The sequence below is a fragment of the Boleophthalmus pectinirostris genome, unplaced genomic scaffold (assembly GCF_026225935.1).
Source record: "Boleophthalmus pectinirostris isolate CB_2022bp ecotype Guang Dong unplaced genomic scaffold, ASM2622593v1 HiC_scaffold_8, whole genome shotgun sequence".
Lineage (NCBI taxonomy): Eukaryota > Metazoa > Chordata > Actinopteri > Gobiiformes > Gobiidae > Boleophthalmus > Boleophthalmus pectinirostris.
In genome coordinates, this window is record NW_026571515.1 from 4,179,342 (window position 1) to 4,204,968 (window position 25,627).

General features: G+C 43.1%; 1 protein-coding gene across 1 annotated transcript in view; it reads right to left on the reverse strand.

The window, feature by feature from the left end:
* Positions 1-6: 6 nt before the first annotated feature.
* LOC110160366 (uncharacterized) overlaps positions 7-25,627 on the reverse strand; it is a 58,764-nt gene continuing 33,143 nt past the window's right edge. The window contains exons 10-19 of the mRNA XM_055166124.1: positions 15,592-15,672; positions 15,136-15,204; positions 14,923-14,958; positions 14,293-14,331; positions 7,404-7,465; positions 6,740-7,312; positions 5,862-6,527; positions 5,075-5,665; positions 2,981-3,637; positions 7-1,041 (exon numbers count right to left, since the gene is read on the reverse strand). Coding sequence (XP_055022099.1) covers positions 833-1,041; positions 2,981-3,637; positions 5,075-5,665; positions 5,862-6,527; positions 6,740-7,312; positions 7,404-7,465; positions 14,293-14,331; positions 14,923-14,958; positions 15,136-15,204; positions 15,592-15,672 — 2,983 coding nt within the window. The 3' untranslated portion in view covers positions 7-832. The remainder of the gene's footprint in view (positions 1,042-2,980; positions 3,638-5,074; positions 5,666-5,861; positions 6,528-6,739; positions 7,313-7,403; positions 7,466-14,292; positions 14,332-14,922; positions 14,959-15,135; positions 15,205-15,591; positions 15,673-25,627) is intronic.

Here is a 25,627-nt window from a genome sequence, read left to right on the forward strand (position 1 = left end):
AAGATGTTTTTCACATTTCTTTCATTCCAGGTTTTTGAACCTTCTTCTGTGTCCTCATTGTACTTGGCATTGGCCTGTGTGCACTGCAGCAGAAGGAAGTGAATGAACAGATCTGTCAGGGTCTTTGGGATCCCCTGGTGATCATTTTGTACGAAAGACTTCAGAACTTCGGAGGTGATCCAACAGAAAACAGGAATATAACACATCAAATAAATGCATCTGGACTCTTTTACATGACACAAGATTTTCTCAGCCAAAGCTGAATCAAATCGCTTTTTGAAATACTCCTCCTTCTGCTCATCGTTGAATCCTCGGACCTCAGTCGCTCGCGCCACTTTGTCAGCAGAAATACACTGAGACGCAGCAGGGCGGGAGGTGATCCAGAGCTGAGCTTTGGGAAGCAGGTTTCCAACAATCAAGTTAGTCAAAAGATTATTCAGTGTCGTTTTCTGAGTAATATCTGACAAAATCGGCTGCGAGTCAAAGTTAAGATCTAAACGACACTCATCCAATCCATCGAGAACAAACAGGATTTTGTACTGTTCATAGTTGGTTATTTCTGATGTCTTCATGCAGGGGTAGAAGTCATATAGAAGTTCTTCCAAACTGAGCTCCTTGTCCTTTCTCAGGTTCAGTTCTCGAAAAGGAAGAGGGAAGGTCATGTTTACGTTCTGACTGGAGGCTCCCTCAGCCCAGTCCAACATGTACTTCATCGAGGCAAAGGTTTTTCCAATGCCTGCTATTCCAGTTGTAAGTACAGTTTTGATATCATCATTTGGTCTGTCAGGAGAGGGTTTGAAAATGTCCTTGTAGTTAATGGGAATCTCCTTCCTCAGTTCAATGTTCTTTCCCCGTTGGACCAGTTGGCTCTCACTTGTTGGCAGACCTCATCTCTCTCCTCTTCAATGATGTAAAGGTTGGTGTAGACGTCCCTCAGGGAAACACCAGTGGTCTTACATCTGTCTACACCTTCAGACACCCACTCGTACTGTTTTATCAACGTCCTCTTGAGGTTACGCTGGCTCACAATATCTGGTTTCTCTGGAAATACAATTAAGAAAATAAAATAATTGCAATAAGACACAGAAAATGAGGCTTAGTGTAATCTGATCAGCAATCAAATGTAAGAGGAGCCCTTCCTGAGTTCAACATGCATGGGAACAGGTCTATCATTCTAGGTTTTCTTTGTATTTTCTATGTTTTGTATTTTATCTTCTGGGTATGTAATGTGTTTTTACTTTGTCGTCAAATCTCACAAGATGTGGACATTCACTTTCTTAATCTCTATTAAACACAGAGAAGGGAAAAGGAATTGTCCAAAATGTGTGCAGGATTAGACCACATCCTCAAATTTAAGATGCTTAAAATGTTTTTATTAATGCCAAATAAAATATCCGGCACAAATGATGTATGATAGGCAAACATTAATAATTTGTATTTTTTACTTTACACTCATATTTAGTTTAAAGGACTGTAGTTTATCATCCCACCCGCCTGCTCCCGCATTGTGCAGTCCCACTCCCGCCCACACCCACAATGAGCTTTCAAAATGTGTCCCACGCCGCACTGATTTGCGTCGGGTCATGTGGGTGCATGTTGGACTCCACCAGGGCTGCCCTTTGTCACCATTTTTGTTCATTGTATTTATGAACAGATAGAATATACAGAATAGGATAGATTTTCTAGGTGCAGTCAGGGGCCAGAGGGAGTCCAGTTTGGAGACCACAGGATCTCATCTCTGCTGTTTGCAGATGATGTTGTCCTGTTGGCTTCATCAGGCCAGGACCTACAATGTGCACTGGGGCAGGTTGCAGCCGAGTGTGAAGCGGCTGGGATGAAGATCATCTCCTCCAAATCCAAGGCCATGATTCTCGACCGGAAAAAGGTGTCTTACCCTCTCCGGGTGGAGAGTCCCTGCCTCAAGTGGGGGAGTTCAAGTATCTCAAGATCTTGTTCTCGAGTGAGGGGAGGATGGAGCGTGAGATTGACAGGCGGATCGGTGCAGCGTCTGCAGTGATGCGGTCGCTGTATCGGACCGTTGTGTTGAAGAGGGAGCTGAGTTGAAAAGCAAAGCTCTCGATTTACCATCAACCTTCGTTCCTCCCCTCACCTGTGGTCATGAGCTCTGGGTAATGACCAAAAGGACGAGTGGTCAAAATGAGTTTCCTCTGCAGGGTGGCTGAGAGCTCCCTTAGAGATAGGGTGAGGAGCTCAGTCACATGTGAGGAGCTCGGAGTAGAGCCGCTGCTCCTTCATGTGGAGAGGAGCAGCTGAGGTGGCTTGAGCATCTGTTCTGATGCCTCCTGGACGTCTCCCTGGGGAGATGTTCATGTCCCACCGGGAGGAGGCCCCGGGGAAGACCCAGGACACGCTGGAGGTACTATGTCTCTGGGCTGGCCTGGGGTCGCCCCAGAGGAACTGGAGGAAGTGAAGGAAGTGGGGAGTGAAGGAAGTCTGGAGTCCCTGCTCAGACTGCTGCCCTCATGACCCAGCCCCAGATAAGTGGAAGAAAATGGATGGATGGACAACAAATGTATGGCACTTTTGTTTACATTTCCAATAAAAGTGCACTATGTGCTACTTTTGAATTCATTATTGGGTTTTGCGTTTAATTGTGATTAATCACAGGAACTCATGCAATTAATACGAATACGATTAAAAAAAATTTTGTTCAGCCCTAATGTATGTATATATGTAGATGTAGAAGTCTTGTGTTTCATTAATGAAATTTGAGTATTTTTAAAAGATATTTACGAATATGAAATTTTGTATTTATGGGAATTACTCTGAATTTTGACAGTTTTAAATGTTTAATGTTGAATAGGATTGTGGTTATTTAAGGAGACCTTTGAAATGTTGTCATGTTGCTTTATGTAAATAGGCTCTTTAATGCCTCTGTATCTGACCAAGGACTGCAGATGGAAGGAAGCTTGAGCTAAATCTGGTACAGAGCATTTTTTCTGTGTAAGATTGGTCTTACCTCGTATGTGAGTGGTCCGGTGCAGGAGCTCTGGAGGCACTGGCTGAGCAGCATCAGGTCTGGAGGTGATCCAGACGAGAGCAGAGGGGAGCAGGTCTCCTCTGATCAGGCTGCTCAGGAGCACAGTCACTGGGGCAGACTCGTACACGTCTGTCACTCTGTCCTCCACAGTCCAGTCCACTTTAAACTCCTCCAGACCGTCCAGGATGAACACACAGCTCAGCTTGTTATAGTCAGACATGACACACTGCTCAGTTTCTTTGAAGACTTTGTTTAGAAGTTCCACAAAACTCAGTGTTTGTGTGAGTGTGTTAACTAGTGAATATGTGAGAGGAAAGACTGTTGTCTGTTTATTGGCACTAAAAGGCCGTCTGCAGTCAGACGTAACCCAGTCGTGTAAGACTTTCCGCACCAGGTAGGACTTCCCAATCTCAGCTTCTCCGATGGTCAACACGGTTCTTACTGGTTTACCTGCTTCTTTCTCAAACAGACTAGACACTGTGATTTGTTGCTTTCTTCCATTTCTATCCACTCTGTCTGGTCTGATGTGTTCTGTGTTTTTCTGGTTTGGGTGGGATGGATTTTCTTCAAAAACAAACTTTTTTTCAAAAATGGTCTTCAGCTTTGTTTTCAGCTTCTGCCGCCTCTTCTCGGACTCTAAAAATCATAAATAAGAAAATATGACCAAACCAAGTACAAGTACAGATTTTTATTTTAAACGGATGCACCAGTACTATACTGGTATCAGATACTGGCACAGATACAGAAAATTTTACTGGATTGGATATTAGTCTGCAAATATGGGTTGAGCCGATATCCTGTGATGGTGTGATAAAAATATTACTGATCATGATCACTGGTCAAGAAAGTCTCATAATGTTTGAACTTTAAACAAATCTATTCTGTAGATGCTTGTGAGATAAACAGCAGCTACATTTGGATTGGGTTTGTCTTATTTTATTTAGTTTAAAGAAAATAAATGCTGTTTTCAGTCTCTGCTTGGTTGATATCAGGTACCTGTGGATACTTAAAGCTGCAGTGTTAAAATCAGAACTGAATAAGATGGATTGGTGCATCACTATTTTAAACCACAATGGAAGTAATTGAGCAAATAGTGACAGGCTGTTGCTTGTGACCAACTCCAAAAATGGATGAACACTTATAAATCAATTATTAATGATTATTTTTTATACTCCAGAAGGTTATTAGAATTGTTAATCAAGAAAATTACCCCACACCGACAAATCCTCTTTTTGTCAAGCAAAAAATACTTTTTTTAAAATCCTGAGTACAGATGTAGTGATGTACAAGGCCTACATAGAATCATATGCTCCCTCCTTGTGTACAAGACTTATTTGCGCAGGGGTAGTTTAACCTCAGAAGAATGGGCATATTTTAAAAAAATGAAGACAAGAAAAAAAAAAACTATGGTTAAATATGTTGAAAAGTTGAATTTATGAAATAGATCTCCTTTAAGGTTAAAGTGCGTATTACAGGTTCTGATGATGCTCATATTTTGACTTAATATTTTGGTGGGAGAATACATGGGATAATAAATGATTAAGACAAAATAAGAAGCAATTTCCGATGAAAAGTTAAAAAATATGTTAAAAATTATAGGAAGTTTTATTTGAGAGTTCCATGATGACAACATCCCAATGGGAGCATTCTGTCTAAAAGTTTGTCACAATTTACACACAAATTTTTCCCCCAATATTTTAAACATTATTTCAACAAAACAGAGGTGTTTTCTTATATTTTTAATAATCTGTCCAGTAATAATTTCTGTGTAAATTAGAGGAGATTTGTCCTACTGTACAAGATTGTTACAAGGTAAAAGTTATGGAATTCCCTATCCCTTTCCAACCAGGAAGTACATTTTTAAGCATAAAAACACGGTCAAAGTGGGGAAAATGTTTAGTAAAATCTTAAAAAGAATGACTTTAACTATGTTTTCGTAGGATGAGTAGTCTAACCTGTCGTGTGCACTTTTAGGTTCACCTTCTCAGTATGAGACGAGTGTTCACTGTGGTGCAGAGAAGAGGGACTGGCCTGTGTATAAACTGTATTAAATGTGTGAGCGTGAATACTCACCTCTGCACTCTGTGACTGAGTGGATGTGCTGCTCTGGGATCTTGTTCTGTCCTGAAGGTCTGGTCAGGATCCACAGCTGAGCAGAGGGAAGCAGGTTCCCCTGCAGCAGGTTTGTCAGCAGCTCGTCCACTGGAGCGCTCTGTGTGATGTCCTTCAGTTCCTGATTGTTTTCAAAGTCCAGAGGGAGAGTGCATTTGTCCAGTCCGTCCAGGATGAGGAGGATCTTATATTCATCGTAGTAACAGCCCTTGGACACTTTACAGTCCAAGTACTGGTTGAGGAGGTCCTTTAGGCTTTTGTGTGAGGATGGATTGAGCTCATCAAAAGGAATTGAAATAACAAAGTCAGTTTTAAATTTCCCTTCTGCCCAATCCAACTGGAACATTTCAGAGTAAAAGGTTTTGCCGATTCGAGGGACTCCTGTGGTGAGCACTGTTCTCACTTTGCTGCGGGTTAATATTTCTGAGAGGAGGACTTTTTCTTGCTTGTCAGATTTGATCTCATACAGTTCAGTCTCCATCTCTTGTCTCTTCACTCTCTGCTTGATTTTGTCTTTCAGTTTTTTGGAGAGTTCATCAAGAGCATTTTTATCTAGGACAAAAATTGGTTGTTAAATTACAAAACTGAATCACACAATTCATGATTCAAAGAAAAGAAAATATGTTTTTTTCTATTTTTGACAAAAAACAAGTTTAGCGTTGCACATCTTTAAAACCATTACAAAGTCATCCTTCCATCGATATATATCTCTCATCTCTGATAATGAGCCGTTACTGGTTGGTCTTACCTCGTATGTGAGTGGTCCGGTGCAGGAGCTCTGGGGGCACTGGCTGAGCAGCATCAGGTGTGGAGGTGATCCAGACGAGAGCAGAGGGGAACAGGTCTCCTCTGATCAGGCTGCTCAGGAGAACAGTCACTGGGGCAGACTCGTACACGTCTCTCACTCTGTCCTCCACCGTCCAGTCCACTTTAAACTCCTCCAGACCGTCCACGATGAACACACAGCTCAGATTCTTATAGTCAGACATGACACACTGCTCAGTTTCTTTGAAAAATTGGTTCAGAAGTTCCACAAAACTCAGTTCCTTTTGTAAAAGAAGTTTTGAAGACATGAGTGGAAACAGGAGGACTGCCTTCTCTTTGTCTTTCCGCCCAAACCATGAAGAGAAACCACTTGCCGCCCGTCCTAAAATAGATTCTGCCTTTGCCCAATTTTTGATTAATTCCTGCACGTGGAAAGAGCGGTCCAGCCCTTTCTCTGCCTCTGTCAGCACAGTGCGGACTCTCTCCTCTTTCTCTGATTTGAATAGATCTGAGAGTGATGAGATCTTCACAGGATTTGCATCTCTGCTCTTATAGAAGAGCTCGGTCTTTTTTGTGTCTTGAATTTCTTTTTCTTTTTTAAACCTTTCTTTCAGTTTTGATGCAAGTCTCTTGTGGCGCTCCACAGTCTCTGTAAAAATACATACACATATACACAATTATATAAAGAAAATTCCTTACTTTACTATATTCTACTGTATCTGTAGAGTTGCTTTAAACTGCAGGCTGACAGTGGGAGTCACACTAATCATTATCAAACATCTGAACATTATTATATAATAGCACTGTAGGATTATAGCATGATATATTTGTATTTGATACACATAACAGAATACTTGGTACCTCCGCACTCTGTGACTGAGTGGATGTATTTCTCTGGGATCTTGTTCTGTCCTGAAGGTCTGGTCAGGATCCACAGCTGAGCAGAGGGAAGCAGGTTCCCCTGCAGCAGGTTTGTCAGCAGCTCGTCCACTGGAGCGCTCTGTGTGATGTCCTTCAGTGTCTTGTTGTTTTCAAAGTCCAGAGGGAGAGTGCATTTGTCCAGTCCGTCCAGGATGATGGTCATCTCTTCACTGCTGTAGTTGAAACTTTGATTGGAACCCTCAAAGCAGTCACTGAGCAGATCTGTCAAACTTTGCATTTGTTTAGAATTTAACTTCTCAAGGTCCAGAAAAATCTTCAGTTGTTTTCCTTTAGACTTTTTTTTGTCTTTTACATATTTCTTGGCTTGAAAAGTTTTTCCAATCCCAGCCACACCTACAGTCAGGACAGTTCGTTCTAGTTTGAACAAAGCATCAATCTTCTTAATGTTATTTGTTTTCATGTCATATATTGCTGAATCAAGCTTCTCCTTGACGCCCTTTTCATATTTTTCTGTTGTTTTTGTATTTTGTATTTTCAGTTGTTTTGTTGAATCTAGTTGAAAATGATTAAACAATTGTTAAAATGATTAAAAGTAAAAGAATGAAATGCTTGAAAATATATGTACATATGTATGAACATGTACCTGGTGTGAGTTTTGGGAAGCCCATTTCATCAAATAGTGTCTCCTCTTCCTCTCCTTCAGAACTGGAAATATGGTAAAATATTAATTTACAGTAACAAACATGCAGGAAAACATGCCTGTGTAACATGACAGTCATTCCATTAAGATTTACAATTAATAAAGGAGTTCTAAAATGGCTGCTACATAAATACATACATCAGTATTTATTTCACAAACCAATGAACCTTCGTACACCTGCTTTGCTGTTTTAAAAAAGGTTCCTGGAACAGATGCCCTCCTCCAGATGAGAAGTAAGATTGATCCATCACTCACTTATTGTGTTATGTTACTAAGTTCCCTTAGTTGTGCTGTTAGTTGTACTTTGTAAAGGGGTTGGGGTTTGAGTTTTAAAACAGACTGTTTTTGTTTTGTTTTTTTGTTTTTGCCCATGTTTTCCTCATGGAGTGGCACTCAAAAGTGCCCAGTAAAGCTAATTTTGTCATGACTGGTGCTCGCCTCCCTCCTTTGCCGTGTGTGTGTGTGTGTGTGAGCAATCAAGAGCCTGACTACTTTAGACCTGCTCACCTGCGAGACTCTGCCAAATTGTTTTCGACCTACACACGGTGAACCCCTTGGCTCCTCACTACCGAGTTTTGCTACTTTCCTTTCATCGACATTTTTACTTACCTGCGCTCTTCTCCAGTGATCCCTGCCATCTCCTGCCTGAAACCCACTCGCTTCAGTCCTGCTCCAGCCCTGCATTCCACTTTTTGTAAAATAAATTCTCCTTTTTCATTTTTTTAATCTGGTCTGCTGTCCATTTTTAGGTCCCTCCACTGTTGCTCCACAACACATTTCTTCCTGAACCCAGGAACCAAAGGCAAAGCTGCAAGCAGATGAGCGGGTCTAGGCAGTGAGATCGTGGATACTCTGTCTTTCTATGGCCCTATTACCCCAGTTTGAAACCGAGCAGTCACATCACTGCTTGAGGCTGCTGGACAGAACATCGTACTGCTGCTGTGGCTTTAGTGGGACTGGGGTGCTCCCTCGTCGGCTACACCGTGGCTGGCACGAAGAGCAGCTGGGTTTTTCAGACTGTCAGCTGGTGCTATTGCTCGCCACAAGGAGGGGAAAATTTGGGCATCGTTGTCACAATGGCATTTGTGTGGATTTGTCTTAAAACGTTCTTAAAATGTTCTTAACATGGGTATGAACCAGAGTCCTGCACAGGTCAGTTTTTGGAGACCCACACCCTCCTGTTAACCCATGATTTATATCAAATCTGCCCAGACCCATTAACATTACACCCATTACCCGCGCGTGTCCTTGATAAATCACACACAGATTAAAATCATTCTAACTAAAGAATCCATCAGAATATGAACAGAAAAGTTATGACTTCAAGAATTACAATCACGAAACAAAATGAAATGGTTACACTTTCTTCAGTAGGATTACGGGTCTACGTATTATCAGTATGAAGGCTCGACTCAACTGTCATCACTAACCCTAACCCACAGGCATTAGCAGAAGAAACACCACGGACTGAACCAGAACTAACCCAGGACTAACTCACGACTGATTCCAGGACTGAACAAGGAGGACTAAGCCAGGACTAAGCAAGGACTAAGCCAGGACTAAGCCAGGACTCACTGTCGGGGTGGGCTCGGAGATGAACCCATGTAGACTGTCAGGTGACCGCAGGTGAAAGGACCGGCGTTGAGCTCTGCACCCCACGAAGGTAAGGGCAGCCGTTGCCCAATCGCGCTTTGTGGACACCCAATTCCACGGGCTCGGGGTTCTTTAGTTTCCTTAGCTAAAAACCTTGGAGACGCTCCATTGATGCTGCAAAATTAGAAATCTATCTTGAGCAGCACATTAGCGTCATGACGGTTGTTGGACCCATGTATGACACTGCCAGTGTGGACTGTCAGACTGATTACAATGGAAAGCTAAACCTGCGCGTCTGCTGCTCGTGTGCTGTGCTGCTGCGCTTACGCGCTGATGTGTCTTGGCGTGAATTGGAGGTTAGGCTCTGGAGTGTTTGATTTTAGATTTTTTTGGAGCTGATAGTGGAAAAAAACACTTGGAGCCCAAATGACGTGCCTCTTTTTATTTTATTTTATTTCATCATTATTATTATTTTTTTTGCTTGCCGCTCAAGAGAGTATGGAAACCCATTTCCGCCAGTAAATAAAAAATAAGTCATGATCAAGGCTGGACTGGGACAAAAAAAAAAAACGGCCCTGGCATTTCTGGCTTAGATCGGTTCCTCATAATTAGCAGAGCACAACAGAATAATTTATGTATGTGTTCCCAGGAAATGCTCAGATAAATAGCAAACAAATTGTAAATCTTTACTAATACTACTAATAATAACTATGATAATTATAATTGTTTAGACCTGGTTTAGATCTGGTTCAGAGCTGGTTTAGACCTACAGTCGCGCCTGGAGCACCTGGCTGCTGAAGAATGCCATGAAAGAGTGCAGCTGATCCCACAGTAAAGCTCTGCGCTCTCCTGGGCCTCCCGTGGGACCTGACGCAAAACAGTGCGGTGCGGGTCACATTTTAAAGTTCATCGTGGGCGGGAGCAGGACTGCACAAATCGGGAGCGGGTGGGTGGAGTGATAAACTGCCTATCATGCATCATTTGTGTTGGGTATTTTATTTGGCATTAATAAAAACATTTTAAGCAGCCTAAATTTGTGGACGTGGTCTAATCTCACGCACATTTTAGATAGGACTAATTCCTTTTCACTTCTCAATGTTTGAGCTTAAGAATGTGAACGTCCCCAATTTGCGGGCGAGAGCGGGACAAAATATCGCAGATGCGGAATGAAAATTACAATTCTCTGGGTGGGAGCTGGACTGAAAATTCTGTCCTGCACTGACCTCTATCCCACGGCACGGGATCAGTTGTGCTCTTTCACGGCACGGCACACAGCCGCCCACCTGGAGCTCGCAGCTTTCTGCGGCCGTGCCCTACAGCTCCTCTAACCCTCTTCCCGGGGCCGTGGGATCAACTGCCCTCAATACACGTGGAGAGGTCCCTTGAGGCGATACTGACCGAGGGCAGTCCCTTCCCCGCCGTGTTGACAGTATCACTCTGATCTAATTTAACATTTTACTACCTGCTTACCTGCTGTGCCTGTCCCTGGTCACTCTGTCCTTCGGGTTCCCTGTCAATAATCTCTGGCTGCTTCTCTCCCTGTTCACTGCTGCTGTCTTCACTTTCAACAACCTGCACTGCAGAGGACGTGGGGGCTACAGCAGCCCTTCCAGCAAATATGTCTGTTATTTTCATACATTTCGCAGCGTCTATAGTGAGATTCTTTAACTTCTCCGTACTTCATTTCTTCTGCTAAGCTTTCTCTATGTTTCAAGCTCAACCCTATGAAAGTGGCAGGATCAGTGCGGGAAAGGGGTGGGTCTGCTTTCGTAGGCTACTATGTCCTGATTGGTTTAGTCCACTGTCCATATTACAGATGGACCAATGGACCGCCCCCTCTGAATTGTGTCTCTAAGTTAGAAAAAAAACTAAAAAAAACACATCAGCCCTGAGGACTATCGGCTCACCAGGGAAATGCACCTGTATGCCTGATTACCAGGCCTGGTCGGAATTATGACTTTTAAACTCATAATTGTGACTTTCTGTGAGGCTTTTATTTTTTATTTACTGGTAGAAATGGGCTTCCATTGGAGAGACTGCCACTCCTGTCCTAATGAACTTTTTTCCTTTTTTAAGTTATCCATTTAGCTGCTATGTTTTGCCTGAATGTTTATTTCAGAGCATGAATAAGTAAGGAGAAAAAATATTATTTCTTTATGGCAAAGAAATTACAGTTACTTGACATAACTATAGTTCTATGAGTGTGTATGAGCCCACCAACAGGCTTCGCTATTGGTTACTATTGGCCAAGCCAGTCTCTGAGAAAAATCAAAGCAGTCACCACGCCAGTCATACCTACCGCCTGGTGCCCTATAAATACCAGACCACTAGCCACATAACTCCCTTCATCAAATCAGCTCATAGAGGGAGACAATCCAGCAGGGCCTGAAGGCAGGTGGGCTTGCACACACTCATAGAACTATAGTTACGACAAGTAACTGCAACTACTATTTCATGTCTGCTCCGCCAACCTATGAGCTTCGCTATTGGTTACCCACCTAGGCAAAGGCCATAGGGATAAATATACCCCCAGCTGGATAGGCTCTCGGGATTGGCGCAGTAACACAAAGTCCTGTGGACTTGATATTCCAAGCATAGTGTGGAGTGCACCCTAATGACCGCAGGAGAGGGGCGACCAAAAGCCTCATATGCTGCCATAATGTCTCCACGAATCCAGTGAGCAAAACATTGGGACGATACTTGGTTCCCACAGCCTCTGGTCCCGAAGTGCAAAAGGCTGTCGTCCGTTCAACGTAACAGCGTAGAGCTCGGACAGGACACAACAACCTCAGCCGTGAATCCCTCTCAGATGCATTGGTGAGGGGAATGAGTGCTCTAACCTTGATCACACTTCTGGTATCTGATCTGGTATCTCGGGCCACAGCCGGTGTGCTAGAGTGTCTACCCCAAGTGGTGGCTCTGAGTGAGACCAGAGTGGGCACTGTGCATTCTCTGCACTTGCAAAACGGTCGACCTTGGGGTGACCAAACCTGTCCCAGACCTGAAATTCTATGCTTGGTGAAAGGCCCCATTCGTCAGGCAAAGGCCCCCCTCAGGACATTCTGTCTGCCCTGATGTTGAGCACTCCAGGTACATGGCGTGCTCTCAGAGACTCCAGGCAAGAGTCTGCCCATAGCAGGATCTCCGCTGCTTTCCGATGCAGAGGAGGAGACCTGGGTCCCCCTTGTCTGTTCAAGTAGGCCACAACTGTCATGTTGTCTGACCTGACCATGACGTGTTCCCCTTGTAATCTGGGGGGCAAAGTGCAGGGGCATCCTCTGCACTGCTACCATCTCCATCAAGTTGATGTGGGCCAGTGGTGACTCCCATGTGCCACCTATCACCAACTGGCCGAGAGTCCCTCCCCACTCAGCGAGTGAGGCTTCTGTGAACACCTCCACCTAGTGGGGCATCTGAGGTCCTCCAGCGCTGCTGGGGACAGAGTCACTGCTCTCTGCCTGTCCCTTGTAGGGTGCAGATGGAGCCGAGCGAACCAGTGCTGGAGTCTGTGCATGTGCAGCAGTCCCAGGCGCACCACTGGATGAGTCGAGGCCATCCTCCCCAGGACAGACCGCACTTGGTGGGATGGGGCTGATGGAGCGGCCATCAGACTCCTGGCTAGGGTGAGTAGCACTCTGTGCCTCTCCCTGGTGAGCCATGTATGCATTGTGCATGAGTCCAGCTCTAGGCCCAAGTAAGTGGCCCACTGAGCCCGACAGAACACGCTGTTTTCTCTGCTCACCACAAAACCCAACCTGGAGATGTGATGCAGAATCAGGGCTGTGTGTACCTCCGCCTCGTGACAAGAAGACGCAAGGACCGGCCAGTCATCGATGTAGGTCAAGATCCGAATGCCCTGTTGACGTAAGGGCTCCAACGCCGCCTCTACACATGTGGAGAAAGTGCGTGGGTCACGGGAGTAGCAGAATGGGAGACAGTTGTACTGGAAGCAGCAGTCTTCGCTAGCATATGAGTAAACATCTGTGTTTCTGCAGGATTGGTGAGTGCAGGAGAGCGGCTTGAGCTCACACCAGGAATAGCCCGAGTGCTACCGGCATTAGTAGTAGTTGGGCAAAAGGCGTGTACTGGAGCTAAAGAGGTTTTACTCTTTTGGGCAAAGTAACAGACTTTTATTAGCATATTTGGAAACACATGAAGAGCACGAGAAAACTGCGCTCCCCTCACGCTGAGTGTTGGCTCCCATCACTGGGCCAGCAGTGGGTGCGGAGTCAGCTGGAACCTGGGCTGCGGTTCGATCCCGGGTTCTCCAAGTGCTTGTCCTCCTTCTGTCTGGTTCGCGGTGGCAAAAGCCACACTGTGCCTGGCACATCCTCAACAGGGCTTCCTCCGTGTTCTGGATTTCCCCAATGTCCTCTGGCGTGAGCTCCGAATGCTCATGGCAAATGTTGTCAAAGGAGCCGAGCAGAAAAGCCATGATGTTAGCTAACACCATCACCTGGTTAGCGTTAGCATAACAGCGATCCAAGAGCCCGCCATACGCCTATCTCTGTCCGAGGGAAGGGTGTGTCTTCCACCGAGCCAAGGGGTGGAAGATGGGAGCAGGCAGAGCCTGACGGAGTCTTCAATAGGCGGCACACTAGAGACATTGTGCCACGCCCCCTCCAGGTACCCCCGCACCGGTCCCTTAGCAGAAAGCGAGTTCCCCCATTCCTGCTTAGCTAGCTTGGTGAGGGACGGTACAGCGGGACAGTATCGCTACTCGTGCCCTAGCCTGGGCCTGTGACGCTAGCCCGAGGATAACATCCCTCTGCGCCGGTTCTGGAGGCTGGAGAGGAAGTGGGTTCTGGGTCCTGACAGCATCAACAGTGAGCAACATTGGCAGCAGGTCTACTGGCTCGCGGCGAGATGCTCGGGAATCAGAAGCGGTCGAGATAGTGTCATCGCAGCGACTCGCTGACAGTTGGAGAAGTTCTCAGAGGAGCTGGGCTTGTAGAGCTCTGAGAGAAGAAGGGAGTTATGTGGCTAGCGGCCTGGTATTTATAGGGCACCGGGTTCGCGGGCATGTGCCAGGCTGTTGGCATGTTTGGCGCGGTGACTGCTTTGATCTTTCTCAGAGGCTGGCCTTGCACCGGAGAGAGGTAACCAAAGGCGAAGCCCGTAGATCGGCGGAGCACACACGAAATTTATAAACCACTAGATACAATAAGATCCCATCCTAGTATCACATTGAAGCTCTAGTCGTCATGGTTACAGAGGTCTCTGAAGATGTGTTTCTTACCTTGAATGATCCTCGCTGGAAGGATCTGCCTCTGAGGACCTTTCTTTTATTGGTTTATAAAGCTCTTAATGGTCTTAGTCCTATTTATTTTATCTGATCTGCTTTTATCATATGAGCCCTCTCGGACTCTCAGGTCCTCAGGTAGTCTCCTTTTAACTGTCCCAAGAGTTCAAACTAAACTCACGGTGAGGCATCTTTTAGCTTTTACGGCCCCCGTCTGTGGAACAGTCTGCCTGAGGATCTGAGGTCCGCTGCGAGTGTTCATATTTTTAAAAGTAAACTTAAAACATATCTTTTTAATTTAGCTTTTAACTGAAACTTTTACCTGTTTTAACTTAAAATTATCATTATTATTGTTATTATTATGGTAGTTTTAATTAAATTATCATTACTATTTATTTTGTCTCCATCTGGTCTTAGCTATACACTTTTAATTTTTACTATAACTTTTAAGAGCTTTATGTTTATTAGTTTTGTAGTTTTTATGTTTCTGTTTAAACTGTGGTATGGGGGGGGGGTTAATTAATGTATTAAAATGTTTCTGTTGCATGTGAAGCACTTTGTGCTACATTTCAAATGTATGAAAAGTGCATATACAATAAAGTTTGATTGATTGATTGATTGATTGACCTGGAAACACTGCTGGAGGTTGTGGTTTCGTGGGGCCTTTAAATATACAAATACAAATGTAAACACTGAAGGTTGTAGGTTCTCTTCTAAACTCTTCACTTTTTCGACAGACATGGGTCAGTGCAGGAGCATGTCAATAAGGACAAAATGAGACATGTCCTCAGGTCAGTAACTAAGTCCCAGAAATGATGTCAGTCTGGACGTGCCATGTACCTTGGATTGTCCCAGTCGGAAGCATCATTTGTGCTGGAAACACTGCTGGAATTGGAGAATTCGTTTGGCCTTGAAACAGAATACACAAACACAAATGATCAGTGCTGGAGTCTAACAGAGTCAGAGGCAAGAACTGTGAGATCAGAAAGTCCTTACCTGGGTTCACTGAAGACTGGAGGTAGTCCTCTGGACCAGTCACTCTTTACAGAGACACTGCTCAGAGCAGAAGGAGAAGGAGGCCTGCATGTCACAAAGTGAAAGTGAAAATACAAAAAGAAATACATTGGAGATAAATATTAATACACGTGCATAAATAAATAAACTAAAACACTGTTTTAGTTTAAACAAGTTTTATAGTTCATGTCACTCAAAATAAACGGCAAAAAGGAGTTAGGTTTAAGCTGGTGTTTTCTTTTTAAACAGCGAGAGGGAGTGATGTGAAAAGAAAGTCCTTACCTGGGTTCACTGAAGTCTGGAGGTTCATCTTTGGACCTGTCACTCTTTAGAGAGACGCTGCTCGGAGCAGGAGAAGGAGGCCTGAATGTCACAAAGTGAAAATACAAAAGGACATAGGAGGACATGTAGGAGACAAATATTTATACATGTGCATGAATAAATAAGATAAATATTAGAAAACATTGTTCACATTTTTAGGATTAATGGAAGTTTCATGTCCCTCAAAATAAATGTCAAATAAACTCACCGGTCTGTGGACACAGGTTCATGTTTGGGGCAGAGATGTTTACATCAGCAGAAGCTCCCACACATCACCTGGACAAAATATCAATAGTCTGTGTGTAACAGTTTTAGCGTGCGGCAGAGGTCAGACGGAGAACACGACGATGAACACAACTATCACCATGAACATGTGTCCAGGACCGCTGAGAGCAGAGGGGAGACTAGAAGATTTCCACTGATACTTGGTTTATTACACTCTTAGAAATCAAACAGTGCCTGGCCTCTCCTGGTCTAAGTCTGAATCGTACATGAATAAAGAAGAGTCAGTTTCATATTTGTACCAAAACACTGATACCAAAATGTCAACTCAACCTTAACTTTGAACTGCTGGACATGTTCTTGTTTCTTGGAATCTTTTAACAACACTCAGTATTAGACACCTCTTCAATGAACTTTGAGCATTTTTCAAGCTCTGTGTCTCCAACAGATCAGCTGCTTTAACAGAAATAATGTTCCACACCCCCAAACCCCCAGAAGCTGTTTTCAGGACAGTCAGAACGATGCCGGTGCCGCTTCCCGCACCAGTTCCACTTGGAACCAAAGTGTTCACTGGTGAACGACCCACGTTCAAACAATTTACATGAACCCATGACGCGTCATCCACAGAGGGTGTGGATTTACCACCACATAAAAACAAGGCCATACAAAAACAGATGTCACATGGAGGAAAATAACAATCATGGATCGCATTATCGACACCAGCAAGTGTTTGTACTTATAGAAGTCATTATTTATCTGCGCTGAGCTTTACTACAGCATTGATCTGCTGTGGAGAAGACGACAGCGACGCCCAGTCCAAAGATGGAATCTTATCAGGCAAACACAGGTACATGCGAGACCAACGCTACATAATAGTTTTTGTAGGCTAAAAACTTTTAATTTCATACGTGATAGTTTCAGGTGCTCTTTATTTGTTGTTTTACTGCGTGTGACCTGGATGAACGTCTGACGTCTTTTGTGTTGTCACGGTTCACTTAGAAAAACAAAGTTTTTACTTGGTTCCCGTTGGGAACCAACTTTTCAGTTCCTGAACACTCTGATTTTTGGTGTGAACACGTGAGTTGATTCAAGACTAGGTGCGGGAACCAGCATCGGCATGGTTCTGTCAGCCTGAAAACACAGAGAGAGTATTCTCAGACATTTGGCCGTAGAAAACATACGGGGCCTTTTCATGGAAAACTGGCAGATTTCAGGATAAAAATTCTATTTAAATTTCATGGACTTGATTTCAAACTCAGCACACTTTATGTATATATATATGAAATATTATCTAAGTGAAACTTGAGTCTTGTGTCTTTTTAAATGTTTGAGATTTGGGGGGGTTAAAAGGGGGGCACAGTCAAAATCAGACCCAGCAGAAAATCACAACTTAATTTAGTCATAGACTTTGACTGTAACATTATGTTATGATGTATTATATTATATTACAACTTTTTATCATTTTTACACAGTGTCAGCTGTCAAGTTTTTTTTAGGACAATATGTGAGTTTAAAGCAACATCAGTGTAATTGTGAGACATGATGACATAATTCTATTACAGTTCAGTTAGTTGTTATTTATTGAAGCTTAATCTTGAGAAATGTAGTGAAATGTGCTCTCATTTCTATGTGTTTTCATTTCATGTGGTCCTGTGTCATGTTGTCTACACCTCTTCATGTCATATAAACGGATCATAAAATCGGCTATAAATCCTTTACATGAACATTATGTTTGAGCTGTCATCCTTATTTTTTATGTTGAAATACACTGAACATGTCTGAGGTGACAGCAGTCAACTTTGGCCTTTATGTTTCTGCGCGGCCCATAAAGCAGCACAAGAACATGTGACTTAAGAAATAGAGAAACGCACAGCCACTAAATACAAAGGTAAATACTCGCACAAGTCCAAATGTGGAAAATGTGACCCTGTAAATGACTGATGTAATAAAAGCTGCTAAAATATGAAATATACAGTCTATAAACAGAAACCCTGAGCATAAATGAGTTACATACGTGAGTGTACACGACACCAGAGCCGTTATTTGCGCCGTTAAATGGATTATAAAGTAAAATGAAGAGCTTCCGCCGTAAATGCACCGAGTCTCATCAAAAACACCGCAGTTTTCCTGATAACCCACATGAAGTACAAAAGAGTTGGAGGGAGAAGAATTACAGAGTCAAACAGCGTCAGAGCCGTAACAGTGAGATTAGAAAACTCTTACCTGGGTCAATTAAAGCGATCTGAACAGATGAGACTCGAGGACGAACACCACGATGCAAGATGCTCTGATGCAGGACTGAGGAGGCGGGCCGAGTTTGGGCGGGTCCTGCTTCTGTTGACGAGATTACGGCCGACAGGAGCCTAATCAGTTCTCGCCATAAAGAGACATCTTGTGAATCACCCTCATCCTGTTAAGACCCTGCACGTGTTTAACAACTTTTACTTTCGTTTGTGCTGCTCAGTCTGTGGGGGGAGGGCAGAGCAGGAGGCACACGGAGTCGATGGATTTGCAGGAAAATAATATGAAAAACTATTGCGTGCAATGAAATTCTGCTTTATTTTTATTTATTTATTTTATTTATTTGATGAGACACGGACAGTGCACAAGTTTTACATGAACTTGAACAGGAGAGATGTTTGTACCAGGTTGTAGCAGCAGTGTTAATTTCCACCTGTCATCTCTGGGCAGGTTCATTGATTGATTGATTGAGTTATCCACTGTTCTTCTGTGTTGATGGGGGATCTTTGGCTCTTATTCGATCCCTGCATCTATCTACATATTATTTTTCATAATAAAAATAACTTTTTCATGTTGATGAAATATGATCAAATCATGCTGAATGCACATATGATGTTACCTAAGCATGAAAATGAACCTTTTCATTGTATTTTTACCATTCCATTTTCTTCCGCTTATCCAGGGCCGGGTCGCAGGGGCAGCAGTCTGAGCAGGGTCTCCCAGACTTCCCTCTCCACACACACTTCCTCCAGCTCCTCCGGGGGATCCCGAGGCGTTCCCAGGCCAGCCGAGAGACATAGTCCCTCCAAAATGTCCAAGGTCTTGCCCGGAACACCTCTCCAGGGAGGTCTCCAGGAGGCATCCAAAACAGATGCTCGAGTCAAGTCGACTGACTCCTCTCGACGTGGAGGAGCAGCGGCTCTACTTCGAGCTCCTCCTGTGTGACTGAGCTCCTCACCCTATCTCTAAGGGAGCGCCCAGACACCCATTTCGACCGCTTGTATTGCCCTCCCTTTCGGTCATTACCCTGAGCTCATGACCATAGGTGAGCGGAACGTAGACGGTAAATCTTCACCACACAACAGTCCAATACAGCGACCACATCACTGCCAACGCTGCACCGATCCGCCTGCCAATCTCACGCTCCGTCCTCCCCTCCCTCGAGAACAAGACCCTGAGATACTTAAACTCTTCCACTTGAGGCAGGGAGAGGGCAAGACACCTTTTTCCGGTCGAGAACCATGGCCTCGGACTTGGAAGAGCCGATCTTCATCCCAGCCGCTTCACACAGGCACTGGGGTGTATACATATTATTTAATTCTGTTGACACAATTACACTACTGGTTTTAGAACCCCACACTTTTTCCAGTTTTTGACAGAAAATTATTCAGTTTATTGTTATTTTCATTAGACTCTGAAATGAAAGCATAGAACAAATACACATTTTGAGTTGAAAAGGAAATCAAGGAATTAATTTACAGACCAAAACGTATTTTAAACTTTTGATTCATGAACGTGTTGACCTTTGTCAGATATAACAGCTGAACACACTCGTGGCTCGTTCTTTTTACAATAGAAATCAAATATTGTTCAGAAAGTTCTTCCCAAGTCTGTTGCAGAAGTTTCCATAAATGTGTGGCACTTAGGTTGCTTCACTCTTCTGTCCAGTTCATCCCAAACCAGCTCCATGGAGTTTAAGTCTGGACACTGTGCTGCTGCTGGACACGCCAGGTTTTCAAGCTTTACCATCTTGTTCTTTTTTCCTGAGGTAGTTTTGGCAGAGCTTGGACTTGTGTTTTGTATCTTTTATCTTTTTTGAACCTCTGTCTGTTCAGTATTTACATTTCAAGCTCTTCATTAGACCTGCACGACTTGAACTGCAAAAAATAACTGGAAGAATGAAGGTGTTCTAAAACTTTTGACCAGTAGTGTAGATCTGCATTCAACATCAGATGTCCTTAAAACTTTTTAAAGTAAAAGACGACCAAATGATTCTTTAGTTTTCACACTTTTCTATTGTCTTAAACAGAGACACAGTTTGAAGCGGGACAGTGTGAAGACTTATTTGAAGACTTAAAGCACCTATTATTCTCAATAATAATTAGTATAAATAAAAGCAATACATTTTTCTGTAATGGAGCAGAACAGAATCACAGTTAAAAATGTACATGCAGAAACAATTTGTCAGGGAGCTAAAGTCTCAAAAATGGGTTGAACTTGACATCGTCTGCCATACTTTTTATTTGTGTTTTTATTGTTGACTGTGACCCTAAGGACCAGTAATTGGAGGGTCTGCTCTTCCGGAAATATCGTGAAATTTTTTTTTAGCCATTTTAGTGTATGTAACCTTCACTTTTTGACAAAAAATTTGAAAAATGTTTAATTTCCTGAAATCCTCAGTGGGTTGGCTAAGCTGCCAATAAATGCATTGCAGATGCAAAGAACACATGTGGTAACAACATTCATTGAAAAAAATAATTCATAAAACACATTTCTACATGATTTTGGCTCAATTTAATGCAAAAAAATAAGGCGTTTTTCACTTTTTTCCAATATTTTTGCACTATGCGCTTTTAGACGCCTATGTTTCTGATCGAATGAAAATTGATTGAGGTCTGCTTCTCTACGCACACTACAGACGATTGAGTAGCAGTCTCTCCAAAATCATTTTTTACTTTTACTTGAGTAGTTTCTTGCAACAACTACCCTGTGTTTCTACTGGAGTAAAATGATTTAAATGAGCTGTATGTGTCCTGAGCTCTTACTGTTTTAAAAAAGGAAATACAATCACAACTGGTTAAAGTTAAGATTCACTTTATTGTCCTCGTAGTAAAATTTGTCCTCTGCATTTGACCCATCCTGCAGAACCTCTGGGCCAAATCTGCAGATCTTGAGCTGGTCTTGGTCAGGACGACCTCAGCTGGAGGAGTTTAACTATGGTGCATGTTTTGGGTTGATGGGGGAAGATCTGTGGAGAGGAGGACCCCTCCATCTGTAACAATGTTTTAAAGGTTTTATTGAGCAATATTAAACATCTGTAACTAAATAAATGCAAGATAGATAAGTTTAATACTGGACTGTGGAATATAACAGGTAAAGAAATGACGTCTCCACGGTGACAGACTCTCCTCCTAAAAATGACACAGTTCTCCTTTAATTTTGTGGCAGTCCAGACTTTATGCTCTTTGTGCTTTTGAAAACTTTTCTTTACATTTGACATTTGAGCCAACCTGATATTCTGTGTCTGAAGATGGAGAAACTGAACTAATAAATAAAGTCATTTTGTGACATGATAAGAATCCTGTATTACTTCTTAAAACCTGTAGGTGGTGCTGTTGCATTAACTTGAACAGGCTGCAGGTTTTATTGTGGTTTAGAAGAGGAGAGAAACTGTAAAAAATCTATATATACACTTATCCCTTTTGGGTGAATAATATTGTTTATTTATTTATGACATTCTTTTTTATTATTATTAAGGACAACAGAATATAACACAAAAAAATATAACAATCAACATTAAACTTGAACAGGCTGCAGGTTTTATTGTAGTTTAGAAGAGGAGAGAAACTGTGTGCTCTTGTTTTGTAGTTTTTATTATAGATTTATCCATATAAAGCCATTTGTATCCACCCAACCACATAATCTATATTTTTCCTGAAAAACCTGTTACGATATACGTAACGTAATTCTAGCTCTCACACTGAACACTGTTGTGTCCTTGGGTAAGACACTTAACCCTCCTCACACATTCCTGTTTTACATAAAGACAAAACAGATTCGAGTCTCACATCATATAAAGAGGTTTGGATTATAGGGGTGATTGAGAGTCGATCATGGAGGCACTACTGCTGCTCACAGTGGGATCATTAGGTAAGTACTGCATCTGAAATATTTCAAATAAATAAAACTAGTGGGTCATATATGTAACTTAGTTTAAATAGATGATCTTTAAGTCTTTATTTGTCTCTGTCTCTGATGGAATTGCATCCATAGATTTATATGTGACTTCTCAAAATGCATTTCACTCCCACAGGGACATAAAGATCACCTCTTAATGTAGCACCTACACACACCAAACTTTACAGTTTTGTACATAAGAAAAACTTACTCAAATACTAAATAAGAATGCTAAATGCTCTCCGTACATTTGTTTGTATCAACAACAATCAGCAAGAAATTTTAATTTGGTGCTACCCATTTTTCAGATCTATATGTCCTGCATCAGTGTTGACTATTTTACACATAAAAAGACAATAATACATGTGTATTTCATTGTTTCTTACATTTATGAATTCAGGCGCACAGTGTAACTTTTCTGCAGCAGTGTTTATGTTTCCAACTTTTAAAGACTAGGGTAGTTATTTATTCAAATAAAACTATTTTAACAAGAAAATAATGGTTTAATATCTGTCAAATGGCTGAGAATATATATTTACTGAAGTAAATTATTGTTTGCAGAGTTAAATACAAACTTTGAAGATTCAAATGTGTAAAAAAAGAGACACAGACGTGATGAAGGAGCAAACAGACAGAACCACAGTCATCCTCAGAGTCCAAACCAGAGTCTGTCTGTGTGAAAAACTGCTCTGCTCCTCACAACACACACATGTGTAACAGGATTTTAATGGAATAATGACCACAGACTTTTATACAGTTTGTGTCTTTTTGATGGATGCAGCCCCCAGCGACACATGACTATAAAAGTCAATTTTAAAACTGTATCAGACAGTGAGTGTTCTGACACAGGTGTGTGATGAACGTGCTGAAATTTTTGACTAAAATGTTTCTTTAGACCAGGGATGGGCAAACTACGGCCAGGGGGCCATATGCGGCCCTTTAAACCTTTTAATCCGGCCCGCCGAACTTGAATAAATAATAATAATAAACCTTGTTAATGTTTTATTTTTCCTGCATTTCCGGCGTTTCCCAGTAGACGGCGCACTATATATACATTGAGGTGCGGCGGCTTCTGTTGGCCGCAATGCTTTATGGGAAAGTATTGACAGGAGTCATTCGGACCATGAATGAGGTAGAAGTGTTCAAGACATAAGACTGCACTAATTCTGGTCTTGATGTGTTCAAATGAATCTATAATATTGTATCATGTTCTATAATACAACTTGATATATGGATCAATTGTACTACAACCATCGATGTGAAGATGGTTAGTGCTTGACGCAATATGTCTTGAGATATGTCAATTAGACATAGGTGTCTGAACATCTTTGACATACGTAAATGAAAGGGCCGTAGGAACCCGTGCGAAGTACCCCCAGGATCCATAATGGCCGCCATTCAAATTACTGGGCAGGGCTTACTGGCGCATGATCCCGGATTAGCCTAGCTTGGCTAGGTACTTTCGGCAGTGGGCCGACCGGGCATGCGCAGTAGTGCTCTTTTCTCTCACGGGCACACGCGAAAGCACGCGACCATACGCGCGGGCTCGTGTATCACGTGATCGTTTTGACCAATCAGAGCGAGAGGAGCTAGAGCGGAGCAGGAGCTAACGAATATAAAGTGTTTTTTTTAAAACAACTGAAGGGCGAGAAAAAGTTTATGATCTAAAAAATAGGTCAAAATCGCCAGCAAATTCCGATATTTTTGAAAGCTGTAGATGAACCTGTCAGACGAACACGAGCAGTTTGTGATTACATTGCCTCTATGAGAAAAATCTTGTCTCGGCCCATGGGATTTTTTCTGCTGAAGTTCCAGTGAGTGACACTACGTCAACTGGAGGCAGCTACAAGCAGCAATACTGTATCCAGTTATTTAGTGCCCGGTGACCTTATGCAGCCATTCAAACTGACCCACAGAACTTGACCAAATTATAATAAATAAACCTTACTGCTGTTTTATCTTTCTTGCATTTCCGGCGTTTCCCGGTAGATGGCGCACTATCTATACATTGAGGTGCGGCGGCTTCTGTTGGCCGCAATGCTTTATTGGAAATTATTGACAGGAGTCATTTCGGGCGGTGTATTCGGACCATGAATGAGGTAGAAGTGTTCAAGACATAAGGCTACACTGTTTCTGCTTTGAAGTCTATGTAAAACGAAGTCATCCATTTCATACTCACTGTATTAGGAAATTCTAAAGGATTGGTTAGAGTATGCGTCAATATGAGCTCTGTGTCGTCTGCTCGCTCTGAAGGGCTGTTCACACCAAGGCGTAGAAAGCGTCCAGTTTCAATGTAAAGTCTATGTGGACGCGCGACTAGGGCATCCTGCGTTTTTGCGGCGCGTTTTCGGCGTCAGCGCGGCGCGTCTTGAACGTTTTGGCGTCAGCGGCCAAGACGCGCGTCCAAGGCGTCAGCGTCAAGAAGTTGAAAATGCTGAACTTTTTGCGTCAGACGCGCCGCGTCAACCAATCAGGGACAGTATCCAGTGACGCAGCGACGTTATCAGGAAGCAAGACCCGAGAACCAGAACCACAAACATGAGCGGAGAATAAATATATACGCCACAATCACCGAGCCGATCGCGAGGACTACACCAGGACCGGACCAGGACTAAACCAGGACGAGACCGAGAGTAGAGCGAGACTAGACCGGGACCAAAAGACCGGGACCGGGCTCTTGTTTCCAGGGCAACGGACGCGCGTCAAGTATTTTTCTCCCGTTCGTCCACGGCATCAAAGACGCGCGTCGTGCTCGGGACACATGTTTGCCTTTGGTGTGCAGTGGGGCAGACCTCGTCTTACTTTTCATGAGTTCTGGAACTTACATGTCTAAAAGTTGCAGCGCGTAGTGCAGAATACGTCCTACATGAGAGTAAATACCAGTGCAATGGAGCCGGGCTCTGAACACGTCATGTCCCGTCTTCTGTCCGGCCCTTCAGTCAAATTTTAGAACCCTATGTGGCCCCTGAGTCAAAAAGTTTGCCCACCCCTGCGCTTGAATATAACACATTTGCATCATGATATGGCAGTCAAATTCACGGAAAACAAAGGTTGGTTCAAGAAACTGCCTTCTCTTGTGTGACAATGAACTGTGATCTGGTTATTTTCCTTGTAGCAATGACACAATGGTCCTGTAGACCACATCATCTGCAAACACACGAGTAGGATATTTTGAGAGAGATTTTGTTAGAATCAAGTCCATTTCAACCAATTCCAATTCAGATCCCCAAGTTCAAAGAGTCTTTTTCAGGGCAAATAGAGCACAGGTGAACAGGCAGTTCTTTAAATGGGCAGTAAGTCATGTGATTTAGGTCACATGACCCATTACTGTACATGCAATGACCAAACCTTTGCAGAGGTGTGAGCGAGAGGTCAAAGTGTCTTCACCACATCACATAGTCTACATAAGCGCACAACTCATTAATTATGCACGAAAATGCGAGCACATTTGCAGCTCATTGACGGGTCATTCGCTCAAAGCTTCTCTTATTAACCACAGTGAGTGACCTGCTGTTAGCCAGGCTGGCGCCACCTAGTGCCTCCGCTCAGATTCATTTTTCTTCAGCGACTAGGTCAGGAATCAGAATACACTAGATGGTTTCCAAAGAACCCTGGCCAATCAGTGAAGAGCTGTGAA